A 17643-nucleotide genomic window follows, 5' to 3' on the forward strand; every position below is an offset into this window, starting at 1 on the left:
ATTGAAAAAAAAAGCGCTGCAGCCGCTTGGTGTTGATGTTGCGATATGGCACCTGTCACTCTTTTTTCTTCTTTATTTGTAATTTTGAGCCACGAGAAAGCAAAACACAACGAGCTTTTAGAAAATGAATTAATAGTTTCATTTCTAAATTTTAAATCACACGCACTGGAGTCAACAAGAAACTATTTCATTGTGACTTTTATTCAGTGACCGGATTTTCTGACGTCAAAAACAGAGGACTCAGTTGCTCCTTACGTCATCAATGTGCGTCGACGGGATATGGCAGATGCCGCTACGAAAACAAGACTATTCTAGCTACGACCCGAATTTCATTTCATACTGGTATGGTATACTAAATATTGCTCTATTTCCTTTGCTGCATTATTATCGTCACTAAATTCGCGTGAACAGGAAAGAAGAGTGACAAGTAAACAAGCTTGACATGTTTATTCAGTATATATCTGCTAGCAGTAGCTCCATTTCGATGCAGAATTGATGCCTCAGTTTGAAAACAAAAGCATATCATATTGGTGTGTTTGACTGTTTTGGGGGTTATATTTTGAGGAAAAACTGCCAATTATTTTGTGACAGCGTTACTTTTTTCGCATTTTAACATTTAACGTTGAACGACTTAAAAAATTATGGAATGCTACGAGAAACTATATAAAAAATGTACAGTATAATTTTTCAGTTTACAATTCATTTAGATTAATTTACAATTTATTTAGATTATCAAATACGTTTTATGGTGACAGCGTGTTCTTATTTCATGTCAGGTGAACGGCGGTTGCTGGGATGCCGAAGAAGTTCCAGGGCGAGAACTCCAAGGCGGCCACAGCCAGAGCCCGCAAGGCTGAGGCCAAGGCTGTGGCGGATGCGCGCAAGAAGCAGGAAGAGGATGATGCCCTGTGGCAGGAAACTGACAAACATGTCCTGAAAAAAGAGCAGAGGAAGGTAAACCCTGACCCTAATCTGATCTATAAAACATCCTGTCCATGTTTTGTGGCCAGTTGTTAACTGTTCGGAAAAATAACACGTGTTAGTCTATTTTTTCTGCATTTGCAGGATGATAAGGAGAAGAAGAGGATTGAGCTATTGGAGAGGAAAAAGGAGGCCCAGCGACTCTTGGATGAAGAGACTGCCAGAATAAAAGGCAAATCCCAGAAGGAGGGTGGAGGTGGTGAAAAGTTGACCCGGGCCCAGATCGAGGAGTCTATTAAGAGTGTTCCCCAGCCTCAGCAGCTCAAGCCAAAAGGTAAACTCTAATATGAAGTTCATGTAAAACCAAGAGTTTATTTTGTGTGTTTGTCTTTCCATGAAATTAGCTCATCTTCCAATCATAACATTTTAAAATAATAAACCCACGTTAAATCCACAGACAAGAGCCATCTGGAGATTCCACTGGAGGAAAACGTGAATAGAATTATGCAGGAGGAAGGAACTGTGGAAGCTAGAACTGTAGAAGATGCCATTGCCGTGCTCAGGTAACAATAACAATCATGACTGCATCCTTCATACTTGCTTTTTCTGATTCACAACAGTTAGCAGGTTTGAATATAGGTGGCAAATCGTGGTCAAGCTCAGCCCAATTATTTGTATGTCTGTACAAATAAGTTTACTTATGCGATAGGTGTGTTTCTTTCTCCTGTTTCAGCATTACACCTGAGGACCTGGACCGCCACCCGGAGCGGCGGATAAAAGCAGCTTACACGTTGTACGAGGAGACCAATTTGCCTCGCTTGAAGAAAGAAAACCCGAACATGAGATTGTCTCAGCTGAAGCAGCTGCTGAAGAAGGAGTGGATGAAGTCTCCCGAGAATCCCCTTAATCAAAAGTTTGCGGCATACAACTCAAAGTGAAGGCATTGACCGTCCCATCCACATTTCCCCATAAGCACCCAACACCCATTGGAAACTGTCTGATGCACCTTGGAGACTTTTAGTGCAAGACCATCTTCATTCATCAAAAATTGAGTGTCGGTCATTGGTCGTCCTAATACTTGCCACTATGTGTCAAACCAACCTGAGATGACTTTCGCACAGCATCGTGCTAACACTTAAAGAGTAAGAGGTTGATCTCACATGCTTTGACATTAATGTGTTCAAGTGAAACATCCAAAGGTGAGGACAAATGCTGAGCTTGGTACTGCGTGATTATTATTATTTTTTCTTTAATTTACAAAAGAATATTCTGTCTCAGCCAACAAATTGTTATAAATTCAATGATGAACTTTGTTTTTTCTCCCTTTAAGATCATCTTTGTGTTTGAGTGGCTGAGTTGAGCATCTTCCACCTGACTGTGGCCATTAGTTTGCTGTGATTTTAAAGTCTCATTTTACCAGAGATTAAAGTGGACGATGACATCTGAGCTAATTCTGCTGCATGAATGTCTTATTAACCATTCACATTTTATTGATTACTCATTCAATAGAAGATTAAAAGGGCGGGAAAACATCTTAAATTTGAAAGCCTCCGCTCTCCCTTCTAGTGCCACCAAATTTGCCTGTAGAAAAAGATTTGTGTATTTGACAAACACTGAAGAAAAGAACATACATCCTGAATGGGTTTCATGAGCGGTCAGCTACAGTGTTGCTGTCACAAAAGATTTCTGTTTGTTTCTACAACACGACAACGTTCACACGCATAGCTGCTGAGGCAGCAGACTTGCAGGCTTTGTCATTTTGCCTCATGCCAAGTGGACGAAAATGATTATTGTTCTGTTTTGGACATCAAAAAGAACATGACATTAAAATTGCTTGACACTAAAACTTGCATTAAATATCTGGAAAATAATGCAGACAAAAATTTGGGTGGAATTGTTTGATTGAAGAAGTCCATGGCAAATGTTCGACCACCAAAACCAAAATGAAAATGTTTCATGCGCTTGTTTATTGGGTATCACAGTTGGGATTTATCCTCGGGTGTAAATAACTGCTTTTGTGGCAACATTTGCTCATTGCAGGTCGGCTCTGCTCTAACCCATCTGATGCATTCACAAGCTGATTTAATAATGGGACACTTTTGTCCAGCCTTACGCTTGTGTCCGGGCAGATAAGAGAATCTGGCAAAGGCCTTTGAACCATGGCGCATCAATGACGAGCGCAACTCATCTTTTATTTGCCACTTTGCTTTGAAAGCAAGGTGGTTTTGCTGATCAGTGGAAACGCTGATAGGTTTTTAGCTCGGACTTGTGATCTTACACTTTCATAGTCTGTCCGCTGTTGTTTGCATCTTAACTTAGCTCCCGCCCACTCCCGTAAATTTGCATGGCAACCCTTTACCGGGCCAGCTGCCCTTTTTTCTTTCTTCACACTGAATTCTAATCATTACTTTCAAAGGAGACCGTCTCCAAAGTACCAGGATCAAGTGTGCACATAGGAGGAAGCGCGCCCTCGCGAGCCTCTTCTGAACACTTTGGTTCTGGAGCTTTCCCAAGCAGGAACCCTCCACTACTCTGCTGAAAAATAAGAAATAGACTGTAACAATCTTTTTTTTGTCTTTTTTGGGGATAGTCTTTACTGACTTAAACCAAGGTAGGCACCAGCTTTCGTGCACATTATTGGTACTTCAATTTATATATTAATGTGGATTCAGATAGTAAATGTTAATTACTGAAAACCTGCAAATATAGAGTGAGAATTGTGTTGTTTGGAGAAAGAGATGTGTATTGATTGCATGTTCTGATGAGTTAAGAGTAGAACATATGCATGCAATAGCTGGTACTTTTATTTCCACATCAACTGTGTTATTGTTTCAGCTGTTCAGAAACACCATGCGGTTGATTCTGGTTAAACCCACAAATGCAACCCGACGCCTCGATACAACGGGTCAAGTATTCCGTGATGACGAACGTGAGGGTTGCACCTCAAGAGGTCAGTCACTCCCGAGCAGAATTCCTGAGGGGATTCATGGACAACACTCAGGAGCATTTATGAAGGCGACTTCACCAACGCAGGAGACAAATGATGCTCCTTCAATGCCCCATGAAACTTACAATGGAGTCTTTCCATCCCCAAAAGTCTCCGCTCAGATGTTACCGCTACAAACTGAAAACGTGCCCATATCTCAGAGGACGAATCAGGACTGGCTGCTGCTTTGTGGCCAAGTTAGCGGTGAAGGGGCCGATTCTTCCTTATCCTCAGTCCAGAGACCAGGCACAGGTATGGGACATCCAAACAATGACACATGTGCCTGTTCCTGTTCTGGTGCACAGCAGCAACATCCTGAAGCGTCTATCTTCCATGCCTCAGTACAGAAGTTTAGTCCTGATTGTTTCATGCCACAGTACCGAAACCAACAACAGCAAATGTCTCTTCCACGACAACAAACTTGCAATCATTTCAAAGATGCCAATTCAAACTTCAACATCCCACTGCATGCCGCCAACGAATGTCCCGTGAAAATCAAGAAACTTTTCCAACATTCTCTGCCTGCCGAGAGTGGCGAGCCCAATTGGAGAGAGAGGTGTCAGGATCGTGAAAAGCAACACGCACGTTACTCAGTCAGTGGTGGCGAAACCTGGAAGTCCCACGACGATCCACCCATCATCCTCAAATGTCATCATCTCTCATCCAACCATATGACCAGAACACCTTGCGCCCAGAGGTCTTCTACACCAGCCACTAACCACAGTGTGCAGTCCTTCTCCACCAGTCAGTATAGCTCTTTTGACCATCATGACTTAGTAGAGGAGGCAACGAGAAGATATAGTCAGGTACACGATTATTTTCAATCGCATGAACTCATTACATTATATTTTGTGCTTTTAACCAGTTCATTGGTCAGCATCCTTTTGACCCCTGATGTTGATGTATCACTTCATTAGATAAGGAACCATTTTGATACTTATGAAGTAGCAGAGATGTGGTTGGCTAAGTATGGCCCGGCCAGCTCCGTTCTTAAATCTTCATTTGTAAGACAGAAATGTTTCTCCTGAGGCAGCTGTACTAACATTCGACTACACAAAATAATCCTGGCCCTATTTAAAAACAATGTTAAAGCATTATTAAATGCTGACTGTCCTCTGTTTTGCAGAGAAACACCAATAAGCATCTCAATGGATCCAAACTTTCGCCTACAAATCACATCACTCCATCTGAAGTCACAGAAAGAGGCACTCATGGCAATGGTGATGCCGTGGGGTCGCTGGCCAGCCATGAAACTGCAAGATCCACTGTGGATGAAATCCAATCAGGCCAGCAGCTTCTTCACAGCACCCTCCTGGAGGATGCCTTCTCCAAAGTCATCAGAGAAGATTCAAGTAAGACCAATTGTGAGAACGCCATTAGAGAGGATAGTAGCGTACCACCGAAGAAGGACATCAACTTCAGACTGGGTCAGCGTAGAGCTCTTTTTGGGAAGCGCAAACAGCTGAGTGACTACTCTTTGGTCTGTGGGATGTTTGGCATTGTTGTCATGGTGATTGAGACTGAGCTGTCTAGAGGATTTTACAGCAAGGTATTAAAAAAATAGCTTTTAATTTAGATAACATTTAGTGTAAACTACACTCACAGTCTTAATGTAATTATTTGTCTTTTTTTATTTTTTTTTACAGGAGTCCACATATTCATATGTACTAAAAGGTCTTATCAGTGTTTCGACTACTATTTTACTTGGCCTTATTCTCATGTACCACGCGAGGGAAATCCAGGTAAATATGCAAACATTGTTAGTTATCTGTGGACATTGTTTTAAAGTTGTTGGGATATTTTTGGGGGTAGGGGGGTCGAACGTCAGCTGGGATATAGGAATCTGGGGAGTGGAAAATTGATGGATTTACTACAAACCACACTTGAAATAACTACACTGAGGCTATTCTTCATTTGGTGAAGTCGACCAATAGAAAGTGCTGTTGGTGTTTCTCCTTTGTCCTAGGGACATTATTTTATGTTAAATACAGATCCAGAATTCCATTGTAAAATCCAATGCTTGAGAGATCTTAATCTTAAAAGTTTACAATGAATGCCAAAATGTTTGTGTTGATGCTAAAAGTAATATAATCTTAAACTCGACCCCTGGTAAACGCAATGAGATTTTTACAGTACAGTAAAACCTTCTTCCAAACAATTATTTACTAAATGACATTCTCCTGCTGTTGGAACCAGGAAATTACAAGTACACAAGAGAAACATTCACTTCTTTCCTTCAGCTCTTCATGGTGAACAACGGTGCAGATGACTGGCGGATCGCCATGACCTTTGAGCGAATTCTCTTCATTGTGTTGGAGCTCCTCGTGTGTGCCATCCATCCCATCCCAGGTCGATATGTGTCCAGCTGGACTACGAGACTGGCGTTCAACTACACTACATTGGTGGCAGACGCTGATGTTGACATTATCCTGTCCGTGCCCATGTTTCTCCGCCTCTACCTAATTGGCCGGGTCATGCTACTCCACAGCAAGCTCTTCACAGATGCATCTTCTCGTAGCATCGGGGCGCTAAACAAGATCAGCTTTGACACTCGTTTTGTCATGAAGACTCTGATGACCATCTGCCCTGGCACTGTCCTACTCGTGTTCAGTGTATCCTGTTGGATTATTGCTGCATGGACTGTGCGCATCTGTGAGAGGTATGAAGTTTTTATTTCTTATTTACCGTATTTTCCGGACTATAAGGCGCACCGGACTATAAGGCGCACCTTCAATGAATCGCCCATTTTAAAACTTTGCCCTTATATAAGGCGCACCGGACTATAAGGCGTACCATTAATGCATCATGTCAGATTTTTTATCCAAATCAAATCATTCTCCATTTTATCTTTTTTATTTCAAATTCAGACGCAACAAATTACTTTATAATCACAAAATAATGATCCATAATCTTTTTGATTCATGATTCATAATCTTCAGCGGGCCACTTATGATTGATTTCGTGACGCAATGCTTTGGGCCAGTTTAAATTTAGGAATTTGGTCCATATATAAGGCGCACCGGACTATAAGGTGCACTGTCGGGTTTTGAGGAAATTTTTAGGTTTATAGGTGCGCCTTATAGTCCGGAAAATACAGTACTTTCCTCATTGTACAAGCTACTAAATTGAGTGCTAAACTTCTAACATGATGTTATTATGTTCCAAAAGGTATCACGATGCACAGGAAGTGACCAGCACCTTTCTGGGAGCAATGTGGCTGATCTCTATCACTTTCCTGTCCATCGGCTATGGTGACATGGTGCCTCATACTTACTGCGGAAAAGGAGTGTGCCTGTTAACAGGCATCATGGTAGGATTTATGACAATCATTCACCGGAAGCAGAAGTTTTTGGTCCCCTTCTATTAAAGGGAGAAAATCCCACAATGGCCGCTTAAACAACTGCTCACATTTATGAATCGAATCCACATACAGAACAGGATTCATATTGGTATTCTAATCTGCTCTGCGCATATCCCCTTAATGACAAAAACACGAGGAGTAAATGTTTTTGTGCATATTTTGTAATTTGACCAGGAGTATTTTCATTTCGGATCTTCTTTCTAATGCTGCCACTTTTTTTTCCTTCACTAAGATTGGCAATTTTTATTTGTATTTTGCCCTTCCTGAAAATGCAAGGCCTTATTTTTGTGCACAGTCTGGAGTGGTCTAAATGTACACATACTGAGTTTTTTTTCTTTTTCTTTTGGTATTTTCATGCACAGTTAAAAACAGGCTTCAGCGCCGCTGTGAGAGTGAACAGTTAGCTTCTTTCATGTAGGAGCACACTGTCAATATGGCGGAGGCATTAACTGACTGCAACCGGATCCCCTTCCTGAATTCACGACTGGCTGGAAAAGATTAAAAGATTAAATATATTAAAATTAAATACAAAACAGAAAACTTTTGATCATTTATTTCTACCCCAGTCGATTAAGCAAATGTATTCACAAAACCATCTCTACTGTGAACAATGAGTCACAGTCTAATTATCCACTGCTCCTTTTCTCAGGGAGCAGGTTGTACAGCTTTGGTGGTTGCCGTGGTTGCGAGGAAGTCAGAGCTCACCAGAGCTGAGAAACACGTCCATAACTTCATGATGGATACTCAGCTCTATAAAAAGGTCAGTTGTATTGTACAAGCACCTGTAAATATCTTTTTTTTTTTTTTTAAATGTAATTTTAGTTCTGTTTGCCCTCAGGTAAAAAACACTGCAGCCAATGTGTTGAGAGAGACATGGCTCATTTACAAACACACCAAGCTGGTGAAGAAAGTTGATCGTGCGAGGGTACGCCACCATCAACGTAAATTCCTGCAAGCTATTCACCAGTGGGTAAACTTATAACACCTGTTATTTATAAGGTTAATGAGTTCATTAAATCTTTATTTTACCAAATTTTAGTATTGCTGAAAAAATATATGGAAATATGATTATACAAGTGTTTTTACTATATTTTACAGTTAAGTCAAAACTATGACAGCAATAAAATAAGTGCACTTTATTTTTCATGTTTAAGACTGCGAAAAGTTAAAATGGAGCAAAGGAAACTAACTGACCAGGCCAACACCATTGCTGATCTTGCAAAGGTACTCGCATCTACAATGTTGTATTTTTTTATTTTTAAAGCATTTAAAGGGATATATTATTTTTTCAAATCAGAATTTAAACCAGTACCCAAGTGTCTTAATACCAGATCTGTGACTTACACTCTAGGATCAAGAATTATAGTACACTTTGCACACCTTATTATTTGTCACACACACTAGACTATTTAATCAGTTCAACCAACAAATGATAATTGAATTTTCTGTAACGATGGATGGATGATCCCTGTTTAAACCTCTTCCAAGTTTGCTAGTACAGCTTCATGGCCAGTAAATGGGTAAGTTTCCACGTATTTTCTACTTTCTCTAGACTCAGAACATGATGTACGATCTGGTGTCGGACCTGCAGCATCGAAGTGAGGAGCTAGACAGGAGGATCGTGGCCTTGGAAGACAAACTGGACTTGATGCTTCTCAACATGCACTCGCTGCCTGATGTGCTCTCTCAAGCAATAACAAAGATACAAAAAGATTTTTTAGATGATTTGGTCTGCCGTGTCCACCTCCTATCGTCCTCCCGAAGCTCTGAGTGCTGCTCGGTTCCCGCCAGGCCACTCTGTCAAGGCTCCATCTCATCACAGACGCCATATGGATGATAGGAATAAAAAACCTGGGCAGAACTTATGATTTGGATAACTTTACAACATACACATTCTGAAAACTTTGAGAAGTTAGTCAACATAGTCATCTTATTTTGTAAACTGTTTGAATGCATTAAACCAATAGCAAGGGCTGCATTAAATGTAAATAGTAAATACATGATTGTTTGTGATTAACTTAAGAACATTATTTGTCTATTCGTGGTCACTGTTTTATATTATTTTGTGACTACAACTAAAAATACTTTGATATATTTTTAGTGTGTGAAATTACTGACATAAAATAAGGAACAATTAAACTCAATTTAATTATGTCATGCATCTCACTGTTTTATATTATTTTGTACAATGTTCAAGTCATTTGGTGACTACAATTAAAATTACTATTGTATTTCTCGTGTGTGTAATTACTGACATAAAATGAGGAACGATCAAAGTAAATTTAAACATTTCATGCATTCAAATATGAAATGGTGCGATGCTGATTAAGAACAATCAAGACTGTTAACAGTTTTGCTAATTCTTTTTTTTTTTTTTTTTTTAATCTAACTGTTAGATAGAGGCCAGACAGCTGTGGTGCGCATCTAGAAGTGACGATTAACAAGGCCTTGGAACACCATACGAAGCATCCGCCATAATGTTGTTTACCACAACCAGGACAAACCATCTGCCATAGCTGATATAGAGTACCGCATCATCTCGCGATAAGTGCTCTGACGTGAGCTGCGCCCGCGAGAATTTCATTTCGCGCGCTGAAACTGAGCGCCATTTACTCTGAAAGATTGACGGTGCTCCCAGCCAATGAAGTGATAGAGTGGGAGACAAGCAGCCAATAGTGAAAAGCAATGGTAAAATCAGGCGGGATATCAAAGTCTTGAAGAATTACTCATTGAAAGGAAGCCAACAAGGATAAGAGTTGGGCTTGCTGGAGCTGCGGATAAGTTACAGGAATTAATCAAACAAATCACCATTTTCTCTTTTTTCCCGAGGACACTCAAACAGGTATGCTCTTGCTCCGCGTTGATTACCACTTTTTAATATGTTTTTGATATTTAAAGCCAGAGCCGACCATACTAGAGTTAGCTTACTTGATCGTTACTTGATCACAATGACTTACCTCGGCGAACTAATGTGAAACTTTAGACAAATTATCCCTCGCTTTCTCCGGCTATTTTTTTTAGCCGTGTATCGAAAGCTGATGTTTATAACTAACAAACTGCCCAAAACTTTGTGCGAGTCACGCTGTTGTAAAGTTAAACTTCGTTATGAGTGAATATGATCCGCTGTCGCTGTTTACGGTTACTAACTAATGATTAAAAATCATTTAATGTACTTGTTTTACCACATGTATGTGCCTGTCGTGAAAGAGAAACCCCCTTAAGAAAATATGCTTATTCGATCTTTTTCCAAAGACGTAAATTACCCATGCAGTCGAAATAACGTCTAAGTGAAATGCGTCCATAATCGTGGGAATGAGCTATTCTATTGTTACTAGTGTCCCGAATTTATATCTTCTGCTTTTGGGTGTAGCGGATCACTTTAGAGTGGATCTCAAAGTGCACGCCAAACATCCCGAGAGGTGTTCCGTACAGTCACCGTCAGTCACTTCATTTTTTTGGGATACGTCGTTTTAATCGGAGTGGAAAGTAATATTTAAGTTCGTTTCATCGTCAGGGCGACGCCACATTATTTGCTAGTGTTCCCTCGCGTCCGGATGTCCTTGCTTTTAAAAGATCTGGGCGTGGTCTTAGCAGTTTCCCGCACTGTATTTAAATGAGATTGTGCCCTCCCTTTGTGATGTGCAAGAGCGACAGCCCATTTTTTCATTGCGTCACACTAATGTACTGTACATTGGTTAGGGTTAATGAGAGCGATCGCTAAAGTACGATCTATATTTGACATGGGAGAGTTATGGGGTCAACATTCCATTGCTTTATGAAATTTTAAAATGCACGATACAGCTTTGAATGCATGTGCGTTTTGTGGAAAGAGAGAGATTCCCTCAATTAAATTTTAATTTGGCACATACAATTAAGCTGTCAATAGTAATTACCTACACAGTTCAGATTCTGAAATGAAATACAATGCATTTCAACATGTCTGATTTGGCAGGTCTTTTGGCAAAGAAAAGCCCGTTAACTTCACAGCATCAGGCGTTAGGCATTCCCGGTTTGCATGTTACAATGCTGATACCTATTTCAAAAACGGATGCAGAACTTGAAGCAAGTATACTCCATTTTGCATTTGGTATTTCTTGGCTGCATCATTCAGCTGAGGGAGGTGCATTTTGTGCCTTGTTGACTACAGAACAACATTAGCAATGCCTGTCTTCATTGTTTTTGTTTGTGTTTTGTTGTTTAAATCATACTTTATTATTTCGAGTCTTCTTTCAATGAGTCTTGCGAGGTGTTAAGTGGGCGGTTATGTTTTTGAGCTAATCTGGAGTCCATCTAAACCCAGGGCAGCTGCAATGTGGATTCAAGTGCGAACAATGGATGGCAAAGAGACCCATAGGGTGGATTCGCTGTCCAAACTTACAAAGGTGGATGAGCTGCGGCAGAAGATTTCGGAGCTATTTAAGGTGGAGCCGGAAAGGCAGAGGTTGTTTTACCGTGGCAAGCAGGTAAGGAGTGATCACACTAGAGTTAAGGAATGTTTTAATTGACATGCATACATTTCTGTATTGTTGCATACATTTCTGTATTCATGTCTGAAATTCTTTTCATTAGATGGAGGATGGACACACGATATTCGATTATAATGTGGGCCTTAATGACATCGTGCAGTTGCTCATTAGACAGAACACACCCCGTGTTGGAGTTACCAAAAACAAAGACAAAGAAGCGGAGCTTTCCGACTCTGATTCTGGCTGCGGCTCAACCCAGAGTGAGTCTGACAAGAGCTCGACTCATGGTGAGATGGAGGTTCAGACCGCTGGTACCTCTGCCCAAACAAGCCCCCCGCAGCTCCTGGAACCGGGATTTGGATTTTACAAGGTAATTTTTAAACCTGGAATTAAAATTATAATTGTAGTCTCACACCTAACATACCACCCTTACAGAAACAGTGTAGGATGTTTTCTTAATAGACAATGAGTGGAAAAATAGTAAGGTACATTTAAATTGTTAAAATTGATCACTGTATTACATCGCTGCAGGAGGGCCCGCCCGCTCCATGTTTGATATATATTAATTCCAGCGTTCTAAAAACGTCTGCAACTTCCTGGTTCTGTGCCACTCCATCATTAATTTTTTTTCAAACCACTAATCAATTAGTATTTTATCCATACCTAATCCCATCCGAACATAGGAAGGTTGCATGATGTTTCTGAAGTCATACTTAAATCTCTATTTGTTCAAGGTCAATGAGATGGTGGACGCAAGGGACTTGAATATGGGCGCGTGGTTTGAAGGCCAGATCGTCAAAGTCACCAGGAGCCCCGTGATTCCCCAAGAGGATGTGGTTGAGGTGAAGGACGAAGACGAGATCCTGTACCATGTGAAATATGAAGAGTAAGCGTAAACGTGAATATTTATACCAACTGTTTGGAATTTATACTCCTTGAGCTTGATCTCTTGTTTGGATAAAGTGTAAACGGAGACACTTTTTTTCTACCTGATAATTTGTGTTGCATTGAACAGTTAAACACATTTACGTCACACTACTGTACTAAATTATGGCCACATTTTGTATCTAACCCCATACCTGAAATACTGTCATGTGTTAATATGTTGCCAGTGTGTTAATCAGATTTCATTAATGGTTATGAACCATTAACATGACAGTGTTACGATTTTCCTTCAGTTACCCAGAGAACGGTGAGATCCCACTTTTGGCTAAGGATGTTCGCCCGAGGGCTCGGTCTGTGTATCAGTGGGATGAGTTGGAGCCTGGTATGGTCGTTATGCTCAACTACAACCCAGATGATCCCACGGAGCGTGGATATTGGTATGATGCTGAGATCCAGAGAAAAAGGGAGACGCGCACCCTGCGAGAGGTTTATGCAAAGATCATTTTAGGGTGGGTTCAATGTTGTGAAATGTGATGTTGCGTATATGTTTGCAAATAATAGATTGTCGTTACTGTTTCATCTGCTCAACTGTAGATGAGGTGTTTTGATTGAAATCTCAAGATTTGTTAGGGAAACTTTCAAATTGTCAAGTTTATTGTGCTCTTTTGTTGCATACAACTGAGACAATGTAAAAATGTGTTTCATTCTTTTGTAGAGATGCAGGGGACTCGCTCAATGACTGCCGAATTATGTTTGTAAATGAAATTTACAAAATTGAGGCAGCTGGCTCTCAAAATGATACACTCATTGGATCAGAGAGCCCACCAAAAAGTAAGAATTACTATTGGTTCAATTTGAAGCATGTGTTTTCTATTTGAGGATCAAGGCTGCAGTGTAAGGCCACATTTGTGTCTTCCAGGAACAAATGGACCCGAGTGCAAGCACTGCAAGGATGATCTCGATAAAAACTGCCGTTGGTGTAACTGCAATATTTGCGGCATCAAGCAGGATCCTGACAAACAGCTGCTGTGTGACGAATGTGACTTGGCCTACCACACATACTGCCTAAACCCACCACTCACCACCATCCCAGAGGATGAAGACTGGTCAGTATGATCAAACATTCTGTCATTTATTGAATTTGAGTCATAATGTAACATTTCCCGTGTGATTGGACCCAGGTATTGCCCAAAATGCCGCACTGACTCCAATGAGGTTGTGCGTGCTGGAGAGAAGCTAAAGGACAGTAAGAAGAAAGCCAAAATGGCTTCTGCCAGCTCTTCAAGCCAGAGGGACTGGGGCAAGGTGAGTCCATAACTTCACTCTGTTTCAAATTATTGAAGCATAAAAGGTTTGATACCCTTTCTCTGTCTGTGGTCGATGTCCACAATGGCTTTTTTGAAGTATTTAGGCTTGCCAACCCCTCTGCTAGACAATTCTAGACAATTAGTGTGCTATACAAAGATTGGTCTTGATACGCTTTTTATTGTATCCTTTCCATAGGGAATGGCCTGTGTTGGTCGAACCAAGCAGTGTACCATTGTCCCATCGAACCACTATGGCCCAATCCCTGGTGTTCCTGTTGGCTCATTGTGGAAATTCCGAGTACAGGTAAGTTTATCAAGGCTGCATCTGAGGGTGTTCTAGAGCAATATCAGCTCTAAATGAAATCGGCCCTGGCTCTACTAGTCGTTCATCCCTCTACTTTATGCTGACAGATTGTGTGATCTTTCCAAGGGTTTTCACGCTACTCTTTTGTTGTTTCCAGGTTAGCGAGTCTGGTGTCCACAGACCACATGTAGCTGGGATCCATGGCAGAAACAATGACGGTGCTTACTCTCTGGTCTTAGCAGGAGGCTATGAGGATGATGTGGTATGTTTGTCTTTTGACAGAAGTGATTCCCTCACTCACAAAATATCAATAGAATATTAACAGTGATTTGCTACTTTAAAGCTAGCCAGATAATGTTGTCATTTTCATTCCTCTAATTTACCCTGTGCAACTAAACTTATTAACTGCCATGTTTTGTCATCGAATTGTAGGATGATGGAAATGAGTTTACTTACACTGGTTCTGGAGGTCGAGATCTGTCTGGGAACAAGAGGACTGCTGAGCAATCATGTGATCAAACACTGACTCACATGAACCGGTACGTTTGCTGTATGCTCCACCTTAAGTGAAATCTCAAATCAGCCACATTTCAAATTTATGTATGAAATGATTTGCTCTGGTCCTCTGCAGTGCACTTGCTCTCAATTGCAATGTTCCTGTCAATTGGAAGAATGGTGCTCAGGCAAAGAACTGGAAGGATGGCAAGCCAGTACGAGTGGTTCGCAGCTGGAAGGGTCGCAAGCACAGTAAATACTGCCCTGAGGAAGGAAACAGATATGATGGGATATACAAAGTGAGATTTAAATTCAGAAATGCTTCTAGCAGTTATTTCACAGATTTCTATTCATATATTTACTGGTGTGTGTTTAACTTCAGATAGTGAAATACTGGCCAGCCAAAGGCAAATCTGGTTTCTTGGTTTGGCGCTACCTCCTTAAGCGGGATGATGATGAGCCAGCACCATGGACCAGAGATGGCAAAGAACGTATCAAGAAACTTGGACTTGTCATGCAGGTAAATAAAATATACTGTTCATCTCAATATTCTGATGTTTACGGCACTGTTGTCCTCCTTGCCTCAATGTTGAATCCTCTCAATCTTGTGACAGTATCCTGCTGGTTATCAGAAGGAGAAAGAGAACAAAAATGAAGAAGAGGAGGAAACACCCAGCAAGCCAAAAAGAAAGAGGGAGTCTCAGAGCATCGGTAAGATGACTTTCTCCATTTGGGTAGTTTGATAGATATTTCCTAACGTTAAATTAAGTGTAATTGTAAAAGCTCAGCACCTCATGTGAATCCCACCTTTGGAAATCTTCAAGTATGGAACATTGCATTATTTATAGTCTTCTGATTTAAAGTGTATTGTCAAAAAAAATAATTTCACAATTGTAAGTGTACAATACTTTTTCGACCTGTTGGTTATTTTCAGGAATGTAAATGTTATGCAATGATGACATCCCAAAAGAAAATTCTATAGTAAGACATTTAGTTGAAAACATTTCATTGGGATGATCAGTTTCCCTGTGCACAAACAAAATCTGTCCTTTTTATTACCTCAGTGATGGGTTCAAAGAAAAATTCCAATACCCCCAGTGCTAATTAATTTTTTAATGTACATACTTACTATTCAGCATTTTCCTGTTCATCTGACAGAATCCCCTAAGAACTCACCAGCCAAGAGTCCCAAGAAAGTCAAAGTGGAAGTTTACAAGCTGTCTGGAGAGCAGAAGGCGCTCATCAAGAATGACAGGCAAAACAAGAAAGTGTGGGATGAAGCCATGGAGTCGCTGTCACTTGGCCCGGTCAGTTTCTGCTCAATCACATAACAATTAACGTTGGTCATGAAGGCAGCAAGGTTAAAGTGACTAACTGGTCAAGATTTGTGAAGGTTCAGTTTTTTCTTGGACAGGATGGGAGAATAAGAAATGCAAAATAAAATGAGTTGTTAGCAAAAAATAGTGTTTGTAATCATCTTAATGGTTTCCTCCTCCAGAAATTTCTGAACAAAGTTGAAGAGGTTTTCCTCTGCATTTGCTGCCAAGAAGTAGTCTATCGGCCCATCACCACTGAGTGCCAACACAATGTCTGCAAGGTAAATCAAAGAAAAAATGCTAGTAAAAAAAAAGTGGCTATAAAGAATTTCTTAACCTGTTAATTCTTTTGTTTTCAACATTCAGGAATGCCTTCAGCGTTCCTTCAAGGCAGATGTGTACACCTGCCCGGCCTGCAGACATGACTTGGGCAAAAACTACTCCATGACTGTCAACAAGAATCTGCAAGAGATCCTTAATCAGTTTTTCCCAGGTTACAGCAATGGCCGATGATCAAGAGTTCCTCCAACTCGGACTTGGTAGAATTTAAAAAAACATGCAAAATGTAAGGGCAATTTTCATTTAGAGACGATAAAGAATTTGTTCCTCTTAATATATTTTTATGAATTATAAATCTACCATTGCTGTGGACTTCAGTGCTCCTATCTTCCATGATGTGTTGGTAATGATGAGTTTTTTTTTGTTTGTTTGTTTCCCCCTTGTTACTTACTGCCTGTATCCCTATGTTGTTGCAACCGTAAAATGTGGTATTACACTTTTTTTGGACCATCAACTTGGTAATACCACTGGGATAGTAGTGACAATTTTTTTTGTTTCTCTAGTCTCCTTATGAGGTGTCAACTTAATCTCTGTAATAAAAAATGTTTCCATTTCAATTATAACGGGTAATTTTACAGCCGTGATATTAAACTGGCTGTGGCACATTACACTATCTGTTAGGCATCTCTTTCACTGATTATTTTGGTTTTAATCTTTTTTTAAATATTTTGTTTTACTTACCCTGCTATGCTTTCTTTTTCTTTTTTAAGAAGCCAAGTCTCAACTAGACCAGGTGTCCTTTTAGCTTTTTAAACTGCATTTTCCCGCTGACAAAATTACATAATTGAAATGAACTAAGATATGTGCTTTTAAAGTGTTGTGTCAAACCCTCATTTAGCTGTTATTTGTTGAGTTGAGAAGTGTATTTTTTTTTCTATGTCACAATTTATGAATGTGTTGTTATCCAGTCAAATGCTGCCCCCCCCGAAGGGACCAAAATTACACGCTTGCTTTCGATGATAATTTACAATCAATTGCAACAGTTTGGATATCATCCGACAGCTGGCCAAATTTATATTTTCAGAAATTGTATAATGTCCATTTTAGTTTTGATATAGTTTTAGAACTGCTTGCACATGTTGCAAATTTGTCATTGCATTGTAATTCAATAAAATGAAATAAAAAAATGTTTTGTGTCGTTTGTTTCCCTTTGAAATTGAACCTCAACGTATTCGGTTTTGTTTTTTTTCTTTAAGATTTGTGAAGCGTGTACGTGCTCGGCATAATCAGCAGCTGACGATGTATACGCCGTCAAGTGGCATA

At 40.2% G+C, this 17643-nt stretch overlaps 3 protein-coding genes across 4 annotated transcripts; all 3 read left to right on the forward strand.

Annotated features, from left to right (window-relative positions):
• The first annotated feature begins 180 nt into the window (after positions 1-180).
• On the forward strand, positions 181-2372 carry ccdc124 (coiled-coil domain containing 124). The gene is made up of 5 exons (XM_088395343.1): positions 181-342; positions 777-954; positions 1066-1255; positions 1379-1484; positions 1655-2372. The coding sequence occupies exons 2-5, from the start codon at positions 796-798 to the stop codon at positions 1857-1859; spliced, it is 660 nt and encodes a 219-aa protein (XP_088251469.1). The 5' UTR covers positions 181-342; positions 777-795; the 3' UTR covers positions 1860-2372.
• Positions 2373-3330: 958 nt separating this feature from the next.
• On the forward strand, positions 3331-9390 carry kcnn1b (potassium intermediate/small conductance calcium-activated channel, subfamily N, member 1b). Of its 2 annotated transcripts, XM_088395335.1 has the most exons (10): positions 3331-3532; positions 3757-4713; positions 5034-5456; positions 5554-5649; positions 6148-6566; positions 7076-7217; positions 7918-8028; positions 8107-8234; positions 8423-8492; positions 8821-9390. In XM_088395335.1, the coding sequence occupies exons 2-10, from the start codon at positions 3772-3774 to the stop codon at positions 9103-9105; spliced, it is 2616 nt and encodes an 871-aa protein (XP_088251461.1). In that variant the 5' UTR covers positions 3331-3532; positions 3757-3771; the 3' UTR covers positions 9106-9390. The 2 variants fall into 2 exon arrangements, with proteins under 2 accessions (XP_088251461.1, XP_088251460.1); XM_088395334.1 differs by lacking the exon at positions 3331-3532 and having other exon boundaries at positions 3703-4713.
• A 578-nt stretch (positions 9391-9968) lies between these two features.
• Positions 9969-16988, forward strand: uhrf1 (ubiquitin-like with PHD and ring finger domains 1). The gene is made up of 17 exons (XM_088394952.1): positions 9969-10110; positions 11569-11731; positions 11838-12104; positions 12469-12620; positions 12913-13128; positions 13335-13450; positions 13539-13725; positions 13801-13924; positions 14123-14230; positions 14388-14492; positions 14663-14769; positions 14862-15024; positions 15108-15245; positions 15340-15436; positions 15884-16032; positions 16224-16322; positions 16408-16988. The coding sequence occupies exons 2-17, from the start codon at positions 11579-11581 to the stop codon at positions 16552-16554; spliced, it is 2328 nt and encodes a 775-aa protein (XP_088251078.1). The 5' UTR covers positions 9969-10110; positions 11569-11578; the 3' UTR covers positions 16555-16988.
• Positions 16989-17643: the final 655 nt, after the last annotated feature.

The sequence above is a fragment of the Syngnathus floridae genome, chromosome 13, assembly GCF_059516105.1.
Source record: "Syngnathus floridae isolate MCC-2025c chromosome 13, RoL_Sflo_1.0, whole genome shotgun sequence".
NCBI classification, from domain to species: Eukaryota; Metazoa; Chordata; class Actinopteri; order Syngnathiformes; family Syngnathidae; genus Syngnathus; species Syngnathus floridae.